Source organism: Chinchilla lanigera, unplaced genomic scaffold, assembly GCF_000276665.1.
Source record: "Chinchilla lanigera isolate Chin_1 unplaced genomic scaffold, ChiLan1.0 scaffold00110, whole genome shotgun sequence".
NCBI classification, from domain to species: Eukaryota; Metazoa; Chordata; class Mammalia; order Rodentia; family Chinchillidae; genus Chinchilla; species Chinchilla lanigera.
The window spans coordinates 3946349-3968722 of NW_004955511.1; the positions used below are offsets into that span (position 1 = coordinate 3946349).

Below are 22374 nucleotides of genomic sequence, written 5' to 3' on the forward strand. Positions count from 1 at the left end.
CAGAAACAAACTAAACTGATCCTTCACACAGTCACTGCAAGAGTGAAGAGATTTCCTTTCTTCCTCAATGGGCATAATGAGCATAATTCTGCAACACAGAGCACTTCATACAGCCTTTAAGGTACTTCTTTTTAATGATCTAGAATAAGACTTGGGGCATCCATATGCAGAGATAAAGCCCTAGATATTTGCTTCCTTTTGTTTCAATATGTCCTTTTTCACTTTCTGTTTCTGGGGCTGGAAATCTCATGCTTTACTATGAAAATTCTTTCTCCTGATGGCAACATTAAAAACAGACTCAGCTAATCCATCAACCCCCAAATCATTAAATTTCTCAACCTCACTCTAAATCCTTCTTAAAAACTTGCACAGTGGATTAGTGAACTTCTTTTTATAAGATAAGAGCACTACAACCTATCACAGGAGAAGGAAATGTTTCCAAAATAAGAGTCACTTTTACAAATAATTCCTTAAGGAATAATTGCCACTAATAATAATCATAGTCTCAATTTATTGCTTAAAAATTTTATTGTTTAACATCCTATCTCAGCACCCATGAGCTAAATCCTCAAACTCGGTGAAGTAATCCGTTATTGCTGTTTTACAATTGGGAAATTGTAAAGGCTAAATGAGTTACCCAACAGCCCATCATGCCAACTGTCAGTCAGGATTAGGATGAGGATTTTCCTGAAACCTACACAGAATCACAATTCTTTGTCCCACTCTTCTGTCTGCTAACTTCTTCTGCTAAGAAGTGTCCAAATAGCCCTGACATCAAGTGTCTTACATGGCACTGAATCATAATTCAGGCATCAGGTCTCTGGCTGGCAAATGGCTGACTCTCCACAGGATGGGTAAAAGCTTCAGTAGAGCTGTCTCTTTTTCAACTCCCAATTTCTCTGTGTGGCCCTACATCTGCATTCAAATATGCCACAGTTTGCTGCAGGACTATCTTTTTTTGCCAGGGAGAATTTTCTCAAATCAGGCAAGTCCACATGCCTTTCTCACATCAGTGCATAAGCTTACAGTGTAGGACAATGCTGACATCATTCTGACAGGCTTGCAGTTACTGCGAAGAGTCACTGAAACTGCATAAATGCTGACTTCATGATGACTAAAAGGAACTTTAAATTCCCTCACTGTTCAAATTTGAAGGATTCAGCCCTGAAAATATGTAGCAGCAGCTACTGTGAAGAGAGAAGGCACTTCGATTTCATCTCTCTGTGTAAGTTCCAGGAAAATCATTAAAAGGTCAGTGAGATTTTGACTAGCAATGAGGATACAGATTGATTTGTGAGAACTGGGGATTTAAAATGAAGTGACTTTCTTAAATTGAACAAACAAAAACCACAAAAAAAACCCCAAAGTGTTACTTCCCAAATTGTGAAGATACCTGACCTAGAATGATTATAACTATGTAGTGAAGCTGGGAATTGAACTGAGGTAGTTTAGATCCAGAGCCCATACTTTTGGTTAAATAGCTCAGGAAGTTCAGACTGACACGAATATGAAATTAGAGCCCCCCTTGCTCTTGCTGGTTTTGCTGTTCTCCGCAGCCATGAGGGGTTGCCCCGTGCCATGTGCCTCTCTGCCTTGGAGCCAGCTGACAGTGGACTGAAACCTCCACAAGCTATCTCCAAATTCTTGCATAAATGTTGACTCAAGGAAACCTTAAGGGTTCAAGAAGGTGCAGAAACCTGAAGAGTTCTTTGACTGTATTTTGGAGAAGCATTCCAGTCAGAAGCACCTTGTATTCCTATCAAAAGCAAGAACAGTTCACTTCATATACCAGAGCTCTGCTAGAAGAACACTCTGAGCCTCAGCAGAGATGCAGCTGCGGTCAGCACCCTGGTGACAGTCTCTGAGAGCCTAGTGATGCTGTGTCCAGACACCTGACCCAGGGAAACAATGAAATAACAAATGTGTGCTGTTCTAAACCACTAAATTAAGCATGTGATAATGTGTCACCACACAGCATTAGAAAATGAATATACTCAGGTACTTGATGACTGCACAACACCATTCCTGGGTATATATCCCACACAAAATACATATGAAGTTCTACAACATGTAGCATGTAGTTTTAAGTCAGAATAGTGGTTACGTTTGAGGTGAGGGCAAGCAGTAACTAATAGGAGCTTCTTAAGAAGAGGAGAGTATTCTATTTCTTGACATGGATACTGTTTATGGTTACCCTGAAAATTCACTAAGAAGTCTACTTATAATTTGTGTATTTTCTGTATGTCATACTGTAATATTTACATTAAAAGATTATAAGGGGGCTGGAGCACTGAATCATAATTCAGGCATCAGGTCTCTGGTTGACAAATGGTTGACCCTCCACAGGATGGGGCTGGGGATTTAGCTCAGTGGCACAGTGCCTACCTGGCAAGCACGAGGTTGTGAGTTTGATTCCCGGTACTGGAAAACAAACAACAAACAAAAAAAGATTAAAAGTCAGACTAGGGATATAGCTCAGTGGTACAGTGGTTGCTTAGCATGTACAAGGCCTAAATTCAATCCCCAGTACCACAAAACAAACACCAAAAAAAAAACAAAATGAGAGAAATCAAACAGAAGCTTATTAATCTTACTATGATCATTAATCTGAATGAACAATAATTCATTACTCCCAGATATTTAAGGAAAAGACAAAACTCTCTCTGCTTGCAGTTATATCTTGATACAAAAATTATTTTTCTTTATTAAATTAGTATGACATTTCAAGTGTTTCACTTTAGAAAAGCAACACTGTATACTTCTTCCAATACCAGAAAAAAATCTACAAAATGATGTAAAAGGCCTGAGAACCACCTTAGCCAGTGTTGTCAGTGGTGGAGAAAAGGAAGAACAGAGGGAAAGTTATTTTAAACGCAATCAAAATGTGAAGGAGAAAAAATTCAAACAAGGTTTAAATCTGTGCTCATTTTATGTGTTTCTTTTTGAACAACGTGGTCATCATCTCTCCAATTAGATCTCCAACTCTCAAATAACTGTTTTCCTTATATCCTAGTAATACTGAACAATGTTGGGTTTTAGATATGCTCTACCAAAAACTCTGAATTTACAGTTGTAGTTGTCTAGAGGCCCTACCATGGTTTAAATATATCTCCCACCTTTCCTGTGTTAGACTCTTAATCCTCAGCTGGGAGTGATGGCACATTCCTGTAAGTTCAACACTTAGGGAAGCTGAGGCAGAAAGACCTGGGCAACTTAGATTTTGTCTCAAAATTAAAAAAAATTTTAAAGGACTAAGTGATGTAGCTCAGTGGTAGAGTGCACCCCTGAGTTTAATCCTCAGAACCAAACTATAAATAAATAAAACAATCCTCAATGTCATGTAAATAGTACTGTATGTGGGAGGTAGGACCTGTGGGAGGTGACTTACTTCATTCAAAGATCCATGAGTAATGGAGGACTGGTGCAATTATAAAAACAAGCTCTCTCCAGTATGCTTGCTCTGTCTCACCACGTGATGCCCTCTGCCATGCTCTGATGCCAAGGCCATGCTCTTGGACTTCCTAATCTCCAAACGAGTGAGCCAAGTAAACTGAATGTTTTATAAGTTAGAATGTTGAAAACAGACTAAGACAGTACCTTTTCTCCAAAACGTGCCCTAGAAAATGTTTATTAAAAAGTTCACTTTAAGGTTTGGGAGGTTTGGTCAGTGACAGAGTAAGTGCTTAGCACGCATGAGGCCCTGGGTTCAATCTTCAGCACTGCAAAACAAAACAAAACAAAATAATACGAAGAAAGGACTATAATTTTTTTAAAACGGGTAAAATATTAAACACTTTATCAAAGAAGATAAATGGGTGGCAAATAAATACAGACGCTCATATTATAATACATTCTGAAAATGCAAATTCAAGCCACAAGGAGATGACAACATGTGTCTGTTTGAGTGATTAAAAAAATAAAAAATGTAACAATATTAAGTGTTGGAGAGAATCTGGTGCAAATTAAACTCATACAACATGCTGCTGGTGGAAGTGCAAAATGATACCGCCATTCTGGAAACAAAAATTATGACATTTTAAGCAGTTAAGCATATATTTAACATACAACCACCAGCAATCCTATTATTAATATTTTCCCAGGAGAAATAAATGTTTACAGACATTCTAGTCATAATTGACAAAACTTAGAAACATCCTCAATGTCCCTTAACTTCTGAACATATAAACAATCTGCGCTACATTCATATGATGGAATATTACCAGTGACATAAACGAAAAAACTATATGCAACAAAAAATGTACCATTATATGTGGAAGAAACCAAATGTCTTGGTTACTTTTCTCTCATTGCTGGGACAAAATACCCAATGCCCAGAATTCAGGAAGGAAAGATTTATTTAGCTCACAGTTTGTGGAGGTTTCAGTCCATGATCAGCTGGCTCCAGGGCAGGTTGGCACATGGCAGAGGGCAACAGTTCATGCCGGTGGAAGACAGCAAAAGCAACAAGAGCAAAAAGGGAGGAGAGAGAGTGCAAGCCTCTTCCCCCCCTCTTATACTTTATGCAGGCTACCTGCCCTAGGTGTAGCACTCACACCCATAATCCCAGCACTGGACCATGAATAAATCACAAATTTTAGAAGCCCACCTCATGACTGCATGAAGCTTTGTGGGGGGACATCTAGACACAAATCATGACACCAAACATCAATAAAGTAATATAATGTGCAATTCCACCAATACAACAGTCTCAAAAATGCAAAACCAAGCAAAGTATCATAATAATTGGTTTCCAGGGTCTGGGGTTAAGGAAAGAGCTGACTACAAAGGGTATGAGAGAATTTGGGAGGATGATCACAATAATCTACATCTTGATTGTGCAGTTGGTTACAAACTGTATATTTTGCAAAATTCATGAAACTCTGCAATGAAAAGTGAATTTTGGCCTGGCATGGTGGTGTACACCTGTAATCCTAGCACTTGGGAGGCTGAGGCAGGAGGATCTTTGTTTGAGACCAGCCTGGGCTACAAAGTGAGCTCAAGGCCAGCCTGAACTGCATAGCGAGACCCTGTCTCAAAAAGACAAAAAAAAAAGTGAATTTTTCAAATAATATATCAATAAACCCACCTAAAAAGTTAAAAAAGAGAAATTGGAGCAATACTAATATATTCATGTGCAATTATTTGATAATTAAGATCATTTTTATACGTAGTTGGCCTAGTTCTTTGCATTCAAAGTACGCTGTGTAGCTAACAGACCATCTCACAACCACACACCTGTACCTGCTTCCATTTCTTTTCCCATTCTAATGTGGAAACCTGAACAAAGTAGAGAACTAGTCATTTATGGGCATGACCTGATTCATCTAGGGTACAAAGAACCTTCCTAATAATAACTCACTGGTCACTATAATAGGGTCAGCTATTTCACATATTTTGACTTAATTCTTAAAACAGATCTGTGAAATAATCACTGTCACCCAGTTCTACAGATAAAGAAATTGAAGCAGGTGTTGTTAAGTTTCTTACCTGAAGTGACAGCAATTGTAAATAATGGAAGCAGGAGGAGTTGACTTTAGGACTCAACATCAAAAGCTCAAAGTCCTATCAGCTACATTATTTTGTTCAAATGTTTAAGATAATGGCACCAATAGGCTTCTGAGAGAGAGGAAGAGTCGGTGTCAGTTATAACCCTCGGTAATGTCCTGCATTTGTAATCGTCTCTTGACACCACTTGTAATGTGAACAATCATTACTAACCCAGGTCTGCATCTTGTCCTCGTGGCCCATGGGAAACATGGCCACAACTGAAGCCTGGAACAGCTCATCAGTGACCATGTTTGTCCTCCTGGGATTCACAGACCATCCAGAACTCCAAGTGTTTCTCTTTGTGACTTTCCTGGGCATCTATCTTGTGACTCTGGTTTGGAACCTGGTCCTCATCTTACTGATCAGAGGTGACATCCATCTGCACACACCCATGTACTTCTTCCTCAGCAACTTGTCCTTCATTGACATCTGCTACTCTTCCACTGTGGCTCCCAAGATGCTCACAGACTTTTTCCAGGAGCAGAAGACCATATCATTCTTGGGATGTGCTGCTCAGTTCTTTTTCTTTGTGGGAATGGGTCTAACTGAGTGCTTCCTCCTGACTGCCATGGCGTATGACCGGTATGCAGCAATCTCCAATCCCCTGCTCTATGGCACCATCATGTCCCAGAGCCTCTGTAGACGCATGGTGGCTGGGGCTTATATCGGAGGCTTCCTGAGCTCCCTGGTCCAGGCCAGCTCCTTATTTACACTCCACTTCTGTGGACCCAACGTCATCCACCACTTCTTCTGTGACCTCCCACCCATCCTGGCTCTTTCTTGCTCTGACACCTTCCTGAGTCAAGTGATAAATTTCCTCGTGGTGGTTGCTGTTGGAGGAACGTCATTCGTCATCCTCCTGATCTCCTACAGTTACATAGTGTCTGCTGTCTTGAAGATCTGCTCAGTGGAAGGCCAATGGAAAGCCTTCAACACCTGTGCCTCGCACCTGATGGTGGTGACTCTGCTCTTTGGGTCGGCTCTTTTCATGTACCTGCGACCAAACTCCAGCTACTCCCTCAGCAGGGATAAGGTAGTGTCTGTGTTCTATTCGCTGGTGATCCCCATGCTGAACCCTCTTATTTACAGTTTGCGGAACAAAGAGATCAAAGATGCCTTGTGGAAGGTGATGGAGAAGAAAGTGCTTTCCTAGTTCAAGAGCAGAAACAATGCTTCATGCTGCTGCAGACTTACACAATTCGCGGCACCAACTACACCTCCACCAGGCACAGGAAACATTCTCTGCTCATATTTTAAAAGGGAGGCTCCTCCCACCAAATGCTTCTCTCTGTTTTTTGTGGTCACTTGTCTATTGATCATTCATGGCCAAAAAGAGAATGGCATTTCTCAGTCAAACAGAAATAGCCTGTTGTTATAATCACCCTAACAACTAGCCTTCACTGAGCACTTAGTATATGCCAAGTTATCTAATCAAATATCCACTGCTGAGCTGCAATGCTTACTCACTATCACCATGTTAACAACAAGAAAGACTCAGACAGATACTAACTTGCTGAGCAACACCCTGGCAGCCAAAGGGGTGGAGCCCTGATTCAGCTCCAGGTCTTCCCGACACAAGTGCCATGCTCTGCCCCAGTGCAGCGCTCACAGCCCTAAGGTTCTACAGTAGGTAACTCTTGTTGCTGACACATGGGTGAATTTTCATTTTTTTATTTTAAAGAGAGTAGTAAAAAAAAGAACAATAGCAGCATACAAACATCACAGACATAAAACAAAGCAAGAACATTAAAAGTGATACAGAACAAAATGATAGGAATTAACAGTGGTTGTTATATTACATATTGTTATCTTCAACGAAGTTGCTCAGAGTACCAGATGTAAGAATGCAAGACTGTTCAGACTATTAAAGAGAATTTAAAAATTATTAAATAAAACATTAGATTTTTCTTTTCCCAGTGCTGGGAATCGAACTCACGACCTCGCACTTGCCAGGCAGGTGCTGTGCCGCTGAGCTAAATCCCCAGCCCCTCTAAATAAAACATTAGAGATAATACAGAGTTTCACCAGACAAGATGGTAGGAATTTTAAAGATCCATTTATGTATAGTAGAGGTAAAATATAAGAAAAAGACTCTGCCTTCTAAACAAGTCTCCTCATTGGATTTACCCTTTGCTATCATTTCTTTCTTCTTCAGTTATGCAGGGGCCTGGCAAATATGAGTCCAGTGGTATCGGACCAATACTCTCCTCTTTCCAGTCTCAGTCAGATAATCAACCAGTTTTTCCTCAATTTTAGCCATATTGTCTTCAGCAGTCTGGCATGGAGAATAAACTCCATCTCACAGCTCATGGCTGGTTTTGATCTCCACACCTTGAACTGACCCTTACTGTCCTCCACCTGAACTCCTAACTCCTATAAAACCCATCTCTTCACCTACCTGCATTTACACTCACAGCCCAATGCTGGGTGCTATTTGTCATCATCTCAGGCACATCCCTGCCTTCGAGGTGACTTATTCCTTCAAGGGACATTTGCAGGGGATGGGTCCAGCACAACATCTCTCCTGGTAAATCCCCCACTCACTTCTGTGTGGCCCTGGTTGCCCCCAACACACTCACTTTTCCATGGATATAGATCTGTTAGCTACACAGAAATTTGATTTGATCGCATTGCTTAGATGAGAGAATCCTTTCCTCCACATCTGGAGCAGCATAGACCATGCATGGAGAAGGGAAGATCTCCGTCTCAGATTTTGTGGATTCTTCACTGCTCACAGTCACTGTCCACTCAAGGCCAAGAAGACAGAATGAAATCTGCAGACCATATGTAGGTGACCTTTAGTGTCCACGGAGCTTTGGTTCCAGGACCAAAAAATACCCAACGTTTGTAGATGCTCAAGTCCCTTCTATAAAATGGCATAGTATTTGTATGTAACTTGCACCTTAAAATGTGTCTTCTCATACATTTTAAATGATCATAGACTATAATTCCTAACAATGTAAACGTCATGTGAATCTTTCTTGTACAGTATTGTCTAGGGTATAATGACAGAAAAAAGCTCTGCATGTTTAGGAAACAGGCAGTTTTTTTCTGAATGTTCTCAGCCATCTTTCACAGGATGTGTGGATGTGGAGCTCATAGATACTGAGGGATAACACAAGTGATGTACATACAGAGAGAGTTAATAGTCATGTGCTCGATTCCAAGCCTATTTCAAACATATGATATATATTAATGCATGGATTCCCCAGTGACAAAAACATGCTGACTTCACATTCAAGCAATATAGCTCGGAAGCCTGCACTCTTCCGCCCTGTGTGATGCTCCTCCCCAGGACCCTGAAATGAGATTCATGGTGGCTGTTTTATAACAGCAGCCAGGTGGACCAGCAGGGAAAACTGCTAGAGAAATTCACCTCCTCCCTCCTCCTCTCCATGCTCCGTATCCCTCTCCTCCATCCTCGTGGGCTTCCATAGCGTGGTCCCCTACACAGAGCTCTAGAACTAAAAGACAACATCTACTGGGGTCAGACCTGTGTGTGACATGGCCACTGTGAGCTTGGTAGAATGTTAGGACAGAAAGGTTGACAGCACAGCTGTGTACTGAGAGACACTTGGTAGAAATGTAGGCAAATGAGTCAAAAATGTGCAGGTACTGTAACATCACGAGGGAAAACTGAGGAAGAATATGGGAAGGGAAGAGTCTCTGATCCTTAGTGTTGATTGGCTTCCATCCATTTCACTGGTGTTTCAGCGTTGATGGGTGGTGGTTGAGCTCATGGCCAAACAGACTCCCTCACTTCCTGGCCATCTGATTATAGAAGCTCCATATGTCTGTCACAGTGATAATCAAGTGCTGTATGTAATGCTCAGAAGTGATTGTCCCAGGTCCAGCACTCAGTGAACACTTACTACGCAGTAGCTAATAAAAATTATGTTTAAGGCATAAGGAGAAATAGCATCAATTCAATCAACAGTTATGAAGCACTTAATATGAATTAAACACCCTACACTGCAAGGAACAGAAAAAAGGACAGTCAAACCAGACAGTATCTGTACTGCAAAATTTCATAATCTTTAAAGGTGAATGCTTCAAATTAAATTTTTTAGCCCGAAGTTAAAACACAACGCACTCAGCATGCGCCAACCTTGGTTGCATCTTTGTTGTCTAAATTGCCCATGAGCAGCCCGGTGGGCATATTTCCATGCCCCGACCACTGCAAGCAAACCTTTCTTAAAGTTTAGAACTCGGAGGTTTAGACCCTTAGACAGTACTTGTCCGTTACCAGATGATTTAACCCCGCATCATAGTGGACTGAGAGTGTAAAGGAAGTCTCTGAAGTCCAAATCACTGCATAGCCCCGCTCCTTTAAAGAGCCCGATATTCTTAAACATTTTTGATTGACATAAAATATGGGTGCATATTTGCGAGGAACAGTGTGACGTTTTGATTTCTGTGTACAGTGAGAAGTGAGCAACTCAGGGTAACTAACAGAACCATAACGCTGAAACGTTCATCGTGTCTTTATGGTGAGTACATTCAAGTCGCTCTCTTCCAAATATTTTGGTATATAAGGCATCACTGTTAATTGTATTCACCTTGCCGTGTCATAGAGCACCAGGCGTGATCCCTGCACTGCACCTGGCAGTGGGCCTTTTTCCTGCTCTCCTCCCCGTGTCCCCATTTACCCAGGCTCTGATAACCAGCATTCTCTCCCAGCTTTTCTGAGATCGACTCTTTTAGGTCCCACTTGCCTAGCATATTTCTTTTCTCCCATATATATGTATTCTATTAGAGCCCATATTTTTTTAAACATTGAGTTTCTTTGAGGTATCTTCACGATGTCTATAGAATGTTTTGACCACATCCTTCCCTTCCCATTGATCCTTCCACCCTGGTCCCTTTCCTCTTGTGTGTCTCCCTTCTACTGTCATGTCTTTTTTCCTAGTTTCCACATATTAGCAAAAACAGCACATTTCTTTTTGTGCTTTTCGACATCTTCTCTCAGTTCATGTGTTTTAAAAAGGGGTCTGCCTAAGGTCACACCATTCCTTGGACTTGGCTTTCACACCGTATCCCCCTGCGTGCCATAATTTTTTACACTACTTTACTTCCTCAGTCCCTAGCCAGAAAAAAAGAAAAGAAAAACAGAAATCAGACACTATGAAACGATAGCCAGAATATGTTCTCAGACCTGCACGTGAATATCTGGAGATATGTATAGAAAGCAAAAGAACCTCCTTATACATTTATATCCTCTGAAACCAGAGTGGATTCCAGTGGATGAATTCAAAATCACCACACTCTTCAGAGGGTGCTTACAGTAGCACTGCAGTCATCCGTGTCATTCATTAGATGCCATTTCCTTTTGTAAAGGAAAATCAGCCAGTAGTGTGTCCTTAAATTAATAGATTCCAAAGAGCCCACTCCTGTGTCTCCAGCCTTGCCCTGTTGGCTGAGCTCATCGATATCTATCTAACTGGGACCTTAAGCCTGTAGCTCGTGTTATCTCCAGCCAAACCAGGTCGTACTCGACACACTGCATCCACTCGCTTCACTTCCAGAAGACAAAACCCAACGCTCTCTCTCAGTCCCCGGGCTCCTCCTGCTGAGTATTTTCACACCTCTCCACATGTCCCTGTTTGTACAGTGCACCTGAGAACACCGGTATCTTCCTAACAGTCTGTGCATCTCCTCTACCCCATTCCAACCCTTTCTCTGTACTTCTGCCTGTGGCGGGTATCCTCCAAGGTGTAAAGTAGGTCCCTCCCTTCTCTGAAGCAAGTAAATAAAAAGCTCCACCTGTTCTGTGAGCTATGTGGTGAGGCTGCCACCTGCCTCCCTGGCCATTTCACTCTCTCTGCCTTCCAGTCTGTGCTGTAGCCCTGCCAGTGACATGTCCCTGCAACACCTCTCCTCCTTTCCACAGAGGGCTCTTGTGACTGGACCACCCTACCACCAGGTTTCTAATGGCTCTTCCTCACTCAAGTCTGAGTTTCCCACACATGAACTTTAACAGCCCTACCCCGCCCACTGCAGACCCTCTTAGCAAGTCACACAGCTTCACTCTCTTCCTGCACTTCGGGTTACCTGGAATTACACACTGCATTTTTGAGTTCTGCCGATTGTTCTCTGCCTCCTCCCTCAAGACTGCACACCTTATCCCTGCAGTGGTCACACTAGTTTGCCGCCAGGAGCCGTGTTGCTTACAACAGTGCCTGGGACGTGGTAGGATTTTCCAAGTATTTGACAAGAAAGCGAGAAATGAGTGAGATGCTATATTTTTGCACTTGAAGAAAAGTTTTTCTTAATCCTTCCATTTTTATTTCTTCCTGTTTATCTTTGAGGATAAAAATAAATGTGAGAATATTTTGACCCAAGATGATTTTCCTCTATATAAGATAAATACCAAGACAGAAGTTAAAAAGCAAAAATCCCAGTTGTCATTCTGAAATAGCACGACTTTTCAAGAAAGTTGGATATCATCTGACAATTTCATGGATTTCCAAACTGAAAAATGTTAATATATTAATATATTTGAATGAAGCATGTAAAAACAGTGTCTGAACACTGTGACACTCCCCCTGACTCTACCAAGAGCTAAGGCGATTGATCTGGGGTCTGGATTCTCTTCGGGTAGCATCAAGAAATGAAAATGACACTGTTACTCCCAGCCTGCAACCCACAAATCGAAATAACTGAAGTTTACTGAAGCTTAAATATCATGCAAATTTGATTTATGTGAGACCCCGCTAAGTCTTTCAAGCCAAGTTCTTCTTTTCCCTTCTTCCTGGGAATTTATTGGCCCTTTCAGAATTGTTAACTTTTAGGGATACTCCCAGAAGGAAAAAAAGGAATATGTGTTAAATTTGTGTTTGATGTATATAATTGATAAACAGAGAGCAGAATCAAGCCATAAGATAACGGCCATGAATCACTGGGCATCTACCATGTTCCAGGTGCTCAAAATATTTCATTACCAATCCTTGTAAAAATCCCTATAGGATTGGTGGTGTAATTCCCTGCCTTCAAACAATACATTAAGTGACTTGTCCCAGGTCACAGCCCTGTCCAATCCCAAAGCTCACATTCTTTTCCCACCAGAACACACTAGAAGTTCATGTTATGATGCTGCTGTCTTCTCCAAGCAACCTGGTCTCCATGTGACCCAGTCCAAAACAGGAGTGTGGGTGAAATGTCTTTTTGGTACACGCCTGCTGCAATGTGGGGGACCTTTTCCTCTTTCCACAATTTTCCCTCCTTTTCTAATATTTTTATTTTGCCCTCGTCTTTCCAGTTACACAGGTTCCCACTTTAGATTAAGATAATGATTTAAGTAAGAATTGAATGATTTAATGAGCTCTCTGGAGTTTTCTGAATTGGAGGGTTTTGGTTTTGGTTTTTTAGCAGATGGTAGGATGGCTCAAGTGATCCCCTTTTTTGAAAATGTATCTACCTGGAAATGACTAATACATGCTATGTCCACATGCATGAAAACATCAAAACAAAGCCCTCAGAGTGAATCATGAAGGACACATGGCAAGAAAGAAGTTATTACGGAATGTTCGGGGATGTTTGTTACCCAAACACAACCCAGTTTATCCTGACAAATACACTACCTTACCAACACAAGCCAAAATAAAATAGGAAGGGTAAGAGATTCTGTAACTTTCCACAACCACAACTATATTTTGTCATCTTTATACCTATTTATTTCAGGAAAATATTAGTCATTAAGAAGACTGTGAACTATTACATCAATTCCACAAAAAAATCCCTAATGAGTAACTTTTTCTGAAATTCTTCTAATTAATTACTTTAGAAATGTTAGAACCTCTATAACATTGTGTTGGAAAATCTGTGAACCATTTCCAGCCAATCATGCTAAGCTCAGCACATTTCTATAATTTTGCATATGCTCATCTGACTGATTGTACTGTGAAGAAGCCCTTAGGGTGGCTCTGATATAAAATCTGATGGGGGACCAAAGAAACAGCCCACATAAATACAGACAATAGACCCGGGACAAAAAGTCAAAGGTAATTCAATGGAGAAAAGGTGGTCTTTTAAATAAGAAGTATTAAAGCCATTGGGCATCTATATGCATACATATGACACAAACCTTACCTTTGTCACAAAATTTAACTCAAAATAAATAGTAGACTTAAATCTAAATCACAAAACTATAAAAATCCTAGAAGACAATATAAAGGAAAATATAGATGACTTTGTGTCTGGTGATGAGCTTGGAGGTATAGTAATCAAACTAACCCATGGGAAAAAAAAACTAAGTTGGACTCTGCAAAAATTAAAGCTAGTCCAAAAAATCATTGTGCAGAGAATAAGAAGACAAACAACAGACTAGGAGAAATACATCATAAACCATTGATCTGATAAAGGATTTGTATCCAAAATACACAAAGTCTTAAAATTTTGCAATAAGAAAATAACTCAATTTAATTTTGTTTTTTGGTTTTGTTTTTTTGTTTTGTTTTGTTTTGTTTTGTTTTGTTTTTGTTTTTTTTCTGGTACAGGGAATCAAACTCACAAACTTGCACTTGCCAGGCAGGCACTGTGCCACTAAGCTAAATCTCCAGCCCCAAACTCAATTTAAAAACTGGCAAAATATCTGGAAAAAATATCTCACAAGACAAGATATACATATGACAAATAAGCATATGAGGGTCTATGCCCGTGTAGCATCAGGAAATGCCAGTGAAGACAAGAAGGCACCACTACTCATCTACTAGGATGGCCCAGTCCACAATGCTGGCATCTCCAAGCACCGGTGAGCATGTGTAGCAGCAGGACCTCTCATTCACTGTTGAAGGAATGCAGTAATGGTACAGCTTCTTTGGAAGAGAGTTTGACAGGTTCTGACAAAGCAAACCATTGTCTCACCACATGATTAGCAGTTGTGATTCTAAGGTCTTACCCATCAGAGCTGAAAACTTGTTCCATGATAAAACCTACACATAAATATTTATAGTAGTATCTTTTTTCTTCACAATCATCAAAACACTAGAAGTAAGCAAGATGCCCTTCAATGAGTGGATGGATAAACTGTGGTACATCCACACAATGGAATATTATTCAGTGATGAAAATAAATGGACTCTCAAGTCAAAAAACACACGGGTAAGAGAACAGCATATTGCTAAGTGAAAGAAGCCAGTCATAAAAGGTTATGTGCTACACAATTCCAGCCATACAATGTCCAGAAAAAGACAAAACTGTGGAGACAAAAAAGATCAACATTTGACAGGATTGGGACAGGAAGAACTTGAACCTCTTGCCTCTTTTGGCCAGCTGTCCCTACTGCTCTTCCACCTCCTGTCTCCTGCCCTGAAGTCACAGAACAGCACTCTTTCCACCTGATGCCTCAGAATGTAATTCTTTAATGTTAGTATTATGATAGTATGAATACTTTACATTTATTTAGTACTTAAAATTTTTCAGTATTTACCCATTTAACCATCATTACACTGACATACAGGAAGCAGCAGGGAATGGACATGGTGACAAAATGGGTGATGTAGAAAAAAACCTTTAAAAGGTTCAGTTTCAATCGATACTGCATTTCTGCTCTTATTTTACTACAGAGAGGCAGTGGCAGCAGGAGAAGGTGAGCGTAAAGAAGTGACCAGAAATCACCACCCATATAGGTGAGGGTTCCTCTCCTCATTTCAACCAAGCAATTCTATGCGGATTTGTTGAGGACTCTGTCTCAGTTAGTGTTCTCATCGCTGAGACAAAATACCCAACACCCAAAGTTAAGGGAAGAAAGGTTTATTCAGCTCACAGTTTGTGGAGGTTTCAGTCTGTAATTAGCTGGCTCCAAAGCAGGGAGGCACATGGCTGAGGGGTAACCATTCATGGTGGGGGAAGACAGCAAGCAACCAGAGCAAAAAGGGGGAGAGCAAGGCTTTTTTCCTCCATTATATTGTAAGCAGGCTACCTGCCCTAGGGCAGGTGTAGAACTCACATCATCTCTTTGCCTTCCTGTTATTTTTCTAACACCAGAAAAAATTTATTAGAAGAGGAATAGGAATGAGGGAATGGGAATTAGGGAGAGGACTAGCTTTTGAGAGATGGGAGGGGTCCTGGATCAGCTGCCCCATGCCCTCATCTTGCACAGGCTCAGGATGTTTACAAAGTGAGGTCCCTGGCCCCCTGCTGAGTCACTTAGTTGAACTTCTAAACTTCTCAAATTGACACAATAACCAACAATTACAACATCCTAGGGTGTAACTCACCATCCTAGGGCATGCCCTTTACCCTGAGTCACTTAGTTAAATTTCTCCAGTTGACACAAAGTATCAACCACTACAGACCCCAAGGACCACCAGTGATGGATGCAACTAAAGACCATACTCATAAGTGAAATAAATCAGACCCACATGTGTAAACATTGTATTGTCTCCCTGGTATAAGAACCTGAAAGAGCAAATAAAATCCAAAATGTACAATAGACATTGTGAAAAGGGGAGAAATTGCTCAAAAAGAAGGAACAACTGGGATGAAGGAAAAGTGAAAAGAAAGAAAGAAGGAAGAAAAAAATATATACATATATGGGTAGCTGGGATAATTGCACTGCTGATGTCTAATGGTTTATTGAAAGGAATAGTTAATGTTTAAATATTTTCTTGACCAATTTTTCATGCTTATATCTGGTAATATGAATAACTACTTTGAAAACAACAATATGCAATATAACAATGATTATTGAATTCCTATCCTCTTGTTTAGTGAAGCTCTGTATCATTTCTAATGTTTTTTACTATTACTTTTTATTGTCTTTGTTTGATCAATCTTGCATTCTTACACCTGGTAATCTGAGCAACTTCATTGAAGGTAACAGTATGTAATATAACAACCATTGTTAATTCCTATCATCTTGTTTGGAAATCCCCTACCTTTTTTAGTGTTTTTATGTTGTTTTTGTCTTTGTTGTTGTTGTTTTGCTATTGTTTTTTCTCTTTAAAATAAAAAATAAATAATTTTAAACTTTAATGTCAGGGATCATTATTGTCAGATGTCACTTCACCCAAGGGAGCATTCTCAGGTGCACTGGAAACAGTTAAACTCCTATGCTGTTCTCTCCCCATTTTTATGATTCTACACAGTTATAGTTACACATGATGTAATTCAGGTCTGATTCCCCCCAGCAGGCAGCACTTTCCACAGGGGTGGCAATCCTATTAGTCTGTTTGTTTGGTATGTAGAAAGCACTAAATATTTCTTTTTCTTTTTCCACTGTTATTCCTTACAATTTCATTTTTTACTAGAGCATATTGGTTATACAGATTAATGGGTTGATTTGGCAAATTTGTACATGCACATAACATTAAATACATATTTTGGCTGGTTATTATGATTGATTATTTTGAAGGCAATCAATTATATGACCAAATTCTTGCCACTGTCACACTTGTCATATGAAATTAACTCTTGAACACTGTTGATAAAATTATTGTCATGGGTGTGAATACAAGGACTACACATCAAGTTCAACATACATTTGAATACAGCCTAGGGAAATGGCCCTTGGGGAATTTCTTAGGCTGTCCTATGCAAGATCATCACCTCCTCATTAGATGGCTTATCACAATGGACGAGTGAATGTGGAGAGTGCGTGTTGCTTAGTAACTTTATAACTCCCATGGCATCTGAAACTACAAGTTCCTCCATGGAAAATTGTATTTCTTACAAATATTCAGCACCACTCCCTTTGCTGATTATTAGATTAGACCTCTAATTCAGTGCCTTTCAGAACATTGAAGACTGCATTCTTCAGATGAAGGGGACACAGTGGTGACAGAAGGGACCCTGGCAGGGTCATCTTCCTAATACACAGGTAGGTGAGAGCACCCTGAAAACCCGATCACCTGCAAGCAATATCGGCACCATAGAGTATTATGATATTAATAGTGTTTGGCCTTTTGTCCCTGAAAGTATAAAATATCATTTGCAATATTTTAAGTAGATCTCATTTTGAAAACTTCCGCCTGATTAAGATCAGCTTCTAACATAAAACCTTCTAGTTCTTAAAATACATTTAAGTTAAAAGGTGAATTTTACATGAAGACTCATTCCATAAACATGGATTGGGCACCAATAAAATGTAGGAAAATAACTGGCATGGTCCCTTTCTGAAAAGAAGATTAAGAGCTAATTGGAAGCAGGGTGAGAAACACAAGTATATAATGGTACTCCCATTGTGATGGCATTACTCTCCTATATCTGTGTGATATTTTGAAGTTTACAATGTGTGCTTATATGCATTAAAAAATTTAATTGACTTACACAGCAACACAGAGGAGCATGAGATATGAGGCAAGGTTAAAAATAGCGAGCTCTTGGGGAACCTCTGCCTATCAAGAACTAACACCCATTCATTCATCCACAAAACTATTACGAGTAACTGACATGTGCCAGGTAGAAGCTGCAAATTCTGCAGTGAAAATAGAAATTCCTGCATTTGGCAAATTTACATTTGGAGTAAAAGGCAGAGTAAAGTGACACCTGATGATCGGCAGTGGAAAATGCTAGGATATCACCAATAAAATCCCCTGCACAGTGAGCCCTGTGTTTGTCATTTCATGGAGGAAAAAGGCTGAGGCGCAGGTTCGCAGAATAAAACTTAAAACCCTTCAACCTGCTTCAAAGGTTGCCCTGCTCAGAGCAAGCTGTATCTAGGTTTGATAGTACAACCCCAAGGTTATAAGGTAGTCAGAAGTCACCATGTGATCCTGACCTGTTATTGAGCCTGATAGCCTAGAACTTTCTAAGGTCATTGGCCAGGAAAACAAGTCAAATATTACTGACTCAGAAGAGAAGCCAACAGTAAATAACTTTGACCTCAGTTTCCAGAAACCCAAGGTGACTAGTGGACACCTCCAACTATTCCTAGAGGAGCAATAACATATGGAAAGAAAAATTAGAACTATCCTTGCTGTGTACCACCTCTTTCCTCAGTAAATCAACTTGCTCAGAATAATTTTGCAGAAATGGAAAAGAAAAATTGACATAATATCAGAGCCCATATTAAAGGAGAAAATCTTTCACTTCAAATTGTAAATAGGTATGTGCAGTTTGGTGATTTTCAAAATCAGAAGTCATTTTAAGTCATTTCAAAGTTGGACACAATGCAGTGTCCTTTTACAATTACTCTGAGATGACAACTGCCATTAATGTGATACATATCCAGAGTTCTAGGCATGTAGATTTTCTTTCCAAAAAATAACGTTGTGTTTTAACCTGTCACTAACCTGTCACTAAAAGGGAACATCTTGTCATGTCTACAGGTACAGTTCTACATTATCAATTTGAATGGCTGCAAATGCTAACTTACCATACTTACTAAACCAATTTTATATCTGAGACATTAAATTCTAATTTCTTCCAGATTAAACCATACTTTGATTAGCTTTCTTTATATGCAAGCATTTGGTTTATTAATTCTTTAGCATAAATTCTTAAAGTAGAATTTCTGCCAGGATTTGTACATTTTAAGCTTAAATGCACATTTTCAGGATGACTGAACAAATTTTGCTCCTGTGTATTTTACCATCAACCTCCTATGAAGGTGTCTCTTGCTCCACATTAATGCTAATGATGGGCCTTTTCAGTGTTGGCCAATATTGTAGATAAAAGGTGATGTCTTTAATGAGAATCTGATTGATCATCTTTTCACATTGGCTGACCAACCATAATTTTAGGCTATGCGTGATCCATTTTTATTTTAAAGTATCTGTTTCTTATTGATTTATAAGAGCTATTAAGTATCAAAGATATGAAGCCTGTTTAGTATTATGTTTTAACATATTTTCCCAAGTGTTTCACTTCTATTTAGCTTTTAACTTTTTTATAATGCTTTTGAAATATAGAAGTTTCACATTTTTAATTAACCAAGTCTAATAATCGCCCCCATAATGCTCTCCTCCACATATATAAACGTTCACTTAAATTTTCTTGTAATATTTAATCATTTTAATTTTTTATATTTATATGATTAAGATGGCAAAATCTTTAGTCTTCTCTTTCTATGTGAAATTAGGAGGTGTGTAAAGTATTTTGGCTCAGAGTATCCATGAACAGAAATAAAACACTCAAACACAATTAGAATTAGGCTCTTTCTTTATCTTACCTTAATCATCACTTAAAGTTAGAAAACTAACCTATCATTTGACTCTGTAAGTCCATTTATAGGAATTTGTCTTGAAGAAGTCAAAGACGTGTGCAAAAATATACTCACAATGTGTACAGCAGCATTATTTGAAAACACTAATTAGGGCTGAATCTGACAAACAGAAGAGGGTGCACAGGACTTTTGAGATCTTTTGCTTTGTGTACAGTGAGAAATCCTGACCCAGTTACCACCCACCCACAGTGGTTTCTGTACTCGCTTCTCACCTCTGTCCCTCCACAGTGCTGTCCTCCTCCCACTCCAACCTTTACCACCGTTGCTAGTCTACACCCACTTGATTCCCATGGACCCAGGAAAGTCGGTCCCTATCTTCATAAGCAGTATATGCTGGATCACATTCCACCAAGGGCTGTGGAGATTTTATAGCAGAAAGGATGAAACACACACAGTAAAACAATAAAATGTAAGTGAGAGCCATAAAGAGACTCACATAAAAAAATACAGTAGGCAATTAAGTCACACATGTTATTTAGTGTAGGGAAGGCAAAACAAAGATGCATGGTTAGTTCCAAAGTCCCCATTTTCTAACAGTATGAATCTTATTGATGTTCCGAGGGAGCACACCCTTGCTCCTGAGTCTAGAGTAAACACGTCCCTTGGAACCTTGTATGGAGAGAGTTGAATACACCCTCCCTCAGGACAGTCTTGGGGTAGATGTCCTTCCTTGTAGAGAGACTCCCTAGACAAAAAGCAATAACATAATTCTAAGTACCTTACTCCATCTGCATAGCTCTTTGTTAGATGCCAAAAAGAAAAATCAAGTACCAGTTTTAGATCATGTGTTCTTGGATGCCAGTACAGTAAAGTGGGATTTCCACTGGATTGTATACCTTAACAATAGACACAAACATTGTTAAATTTTTTTTAAAGTGACAACTCCATTTTCCAAGGAACGAAATTATTCTAATGATAGGTAGGAACATTCACCATAGTTTTCTATTTCATCTCATATGATACATAATATTGCCACCTCCCAACACCCTACTCCTCATCTCAAATTATCTTCTCCCCAGGTCCACTTGGAAGTGGGCTATCCTCACCATGGACCTGATCAACCACACCAAGGTGAAGGAGTTCGTCTTTTTGGAACTTACTCACTTCCAGGAGCTGGAGCTCTTCTTGTTCATGGTCTTCTTCGTTGTGTATGTGACGACTGTGCTGGGAAATGCTCTCATTGTGGTCACCATCACCTGTGAGTCCAGCCTCCACACCCCCATGTACTTTCTCCTGAGGAACAAATCACTACTGGACATTGTCTTTTCCTCTATTACAGTCCCCAAGTTCCTGGTGGATCTTTTGTCCAAGAGGAAAGCCATCTCCTACAATGGCTGCATGGCACAGATCTTTTTCTTCCATTTTGCTGGTGGGGCAGATATTTTTTTCCTCTCTGTGATGGCCTTTGACAGATACCTTGCAATTGCCAAGCCCCTGCACTATGTGACCATTATGAGGAGAGAGCTGTGGGTGGCCTTGGTGGTGGCTTCTTGGGTGGGCGGTGGTTTGCATTCCATTGTCCAGATCATTCTTATGCTTCCACTCCCCTTCTGTGGCCCCAATGTCCTAGACGCCTTCTACTGCGATGTGCCCCAGGTGGTGAAACTGGCCTGCACAGACACCGCTGCTTTGGAGCTTCTCATGATCTCAAACAATGGCCTGGTGACCTTGCTGTGGTTCTTCCTGCTGCTGAGCTCCTACACCGCCATTCTGGTGATGCTGAGATCCCACTCGAGAGAAGGGCGGAGCAAGGCCCTCTCCACCTGCACCTCCCACATCCTGGTGGTGACTCTCCACTTTGTGCCTTGTGTTTACATCTACTGCCGCCCCTTCACCACCCTGCCCATGGACACAGCAGTGTCCATTAATAACACTGTCATCACCCCCATGCTGAACCCCATAATCTACACCCTGAGGAACCAAGAGATGAAGTCAGCCATGAGGAGACTGCAGAGGAGGCTTGGGCCTGCTGAGAGAACTAACGCAGGCTGAACGGCCACATGGAGACTGAGCAGCTATGGCTGGATTCCTTTTCTCAAACTGCCAGCTTAGGAGCAGAAGAGGGCCAGCTCTCTCCTCTGCAGCCTTCTCCCTGTGCCTCTTCATAGCTACTCGACTCTGACAGGGTGTCAAGGACAAAAGGAAGAGCTGAGAGTGAACAACGCGAGTGATCTGGTGTCTGCATGGGGGAGAAGCGTGGGCGATGAAAGTACAATCAGTTTCTCACAATCAGGGAGACAATACCATGTTTACATATGTGGGTCTGATTTATTTCACTTAGGAGTACGGTCTCCAGTTGCATCCATTTACCTATAAAAGCCTTGAGTTTATTTTTTTTATAGCTGAGTAATACTCCATTGTATAAAAATACCACAGCTTTTTTATCCATTCCTCACTGATGGGCATTTGAGTTGTTTCCAGCACAAAGACAAATTGTGCTGCTATAAACATGGGTGCACATATATCACTGTGATATGATGTTTTCAGTTCTTCTGGAAAAATATCCAAGATGGGAATAGCTGGGTCGAATGGCACCTCTAATCCTAGTTTTGTGAGGAATCTCCACACTGATTTCCACAGTGCTCACACCAGTCTACACTCCCACCAGCACTGGAGAAATGTTCCTTTTTCCCCACAGCCCCTCCAGCATTTGTTATGGGTTGA

General features: G+C 40.4%; 2 protein-coding genes across 2 annotated transcripts; both read left to right on the forward strand.

Annotated features, from left to right (window-relative positions):
• The first annotated feature begins 1177 nt into the window (after positions 1–1177).
• On the forward strand, positions 1178–7195 carry LOC102010505 (olfactory receptor 5A1). Its single transcript, XM_005408061.2, has 2 exons — positions 1178–1251; positions 5723–7195. Exon 2 carries the CDS (start codon positions 5747–5749, stop codon positions 6698–6700), a length of 954 nt encoding a protein of 317 aa, XP_005408118.1. The 5' UTR covers positions 1178–1251; positions 5723–5746; the 3' UTR covers positions 6701–7195.
• A 13562-nt stretch (positions 7196–20757) lies between these two features.
• Positions 20758–21702, forward strand: LOC102010825 (olfactory receptor 4D6). Its single transcript, XM_005408062.2, has one exon. It carries the CDS (start codon positions 20758–20760, stop codon positions 21700–21702), a length of 945 nt encoding a protein of 314 aa, XP_005408119.1.
• Positions 21703–22374: the final 672 nt, after the last annotated feature.

Excerpts from the sequence above, each read along its gene's own strand:
- LOC102010505 (XM_005408061.2), top strand. The coding sequence starts at position 5,747 with ATGGGAAACATGGCCACAACTGAAGCCTGGAACAGCTCATCAGTGACC.
- LOC102010825 (XM_005408062.2), top strand. The coding sequence starts at position 20,758 with ATGGACCTGATCAACCACACCAAGGTGAAGGAGTTCGTCTTTTTGGAA.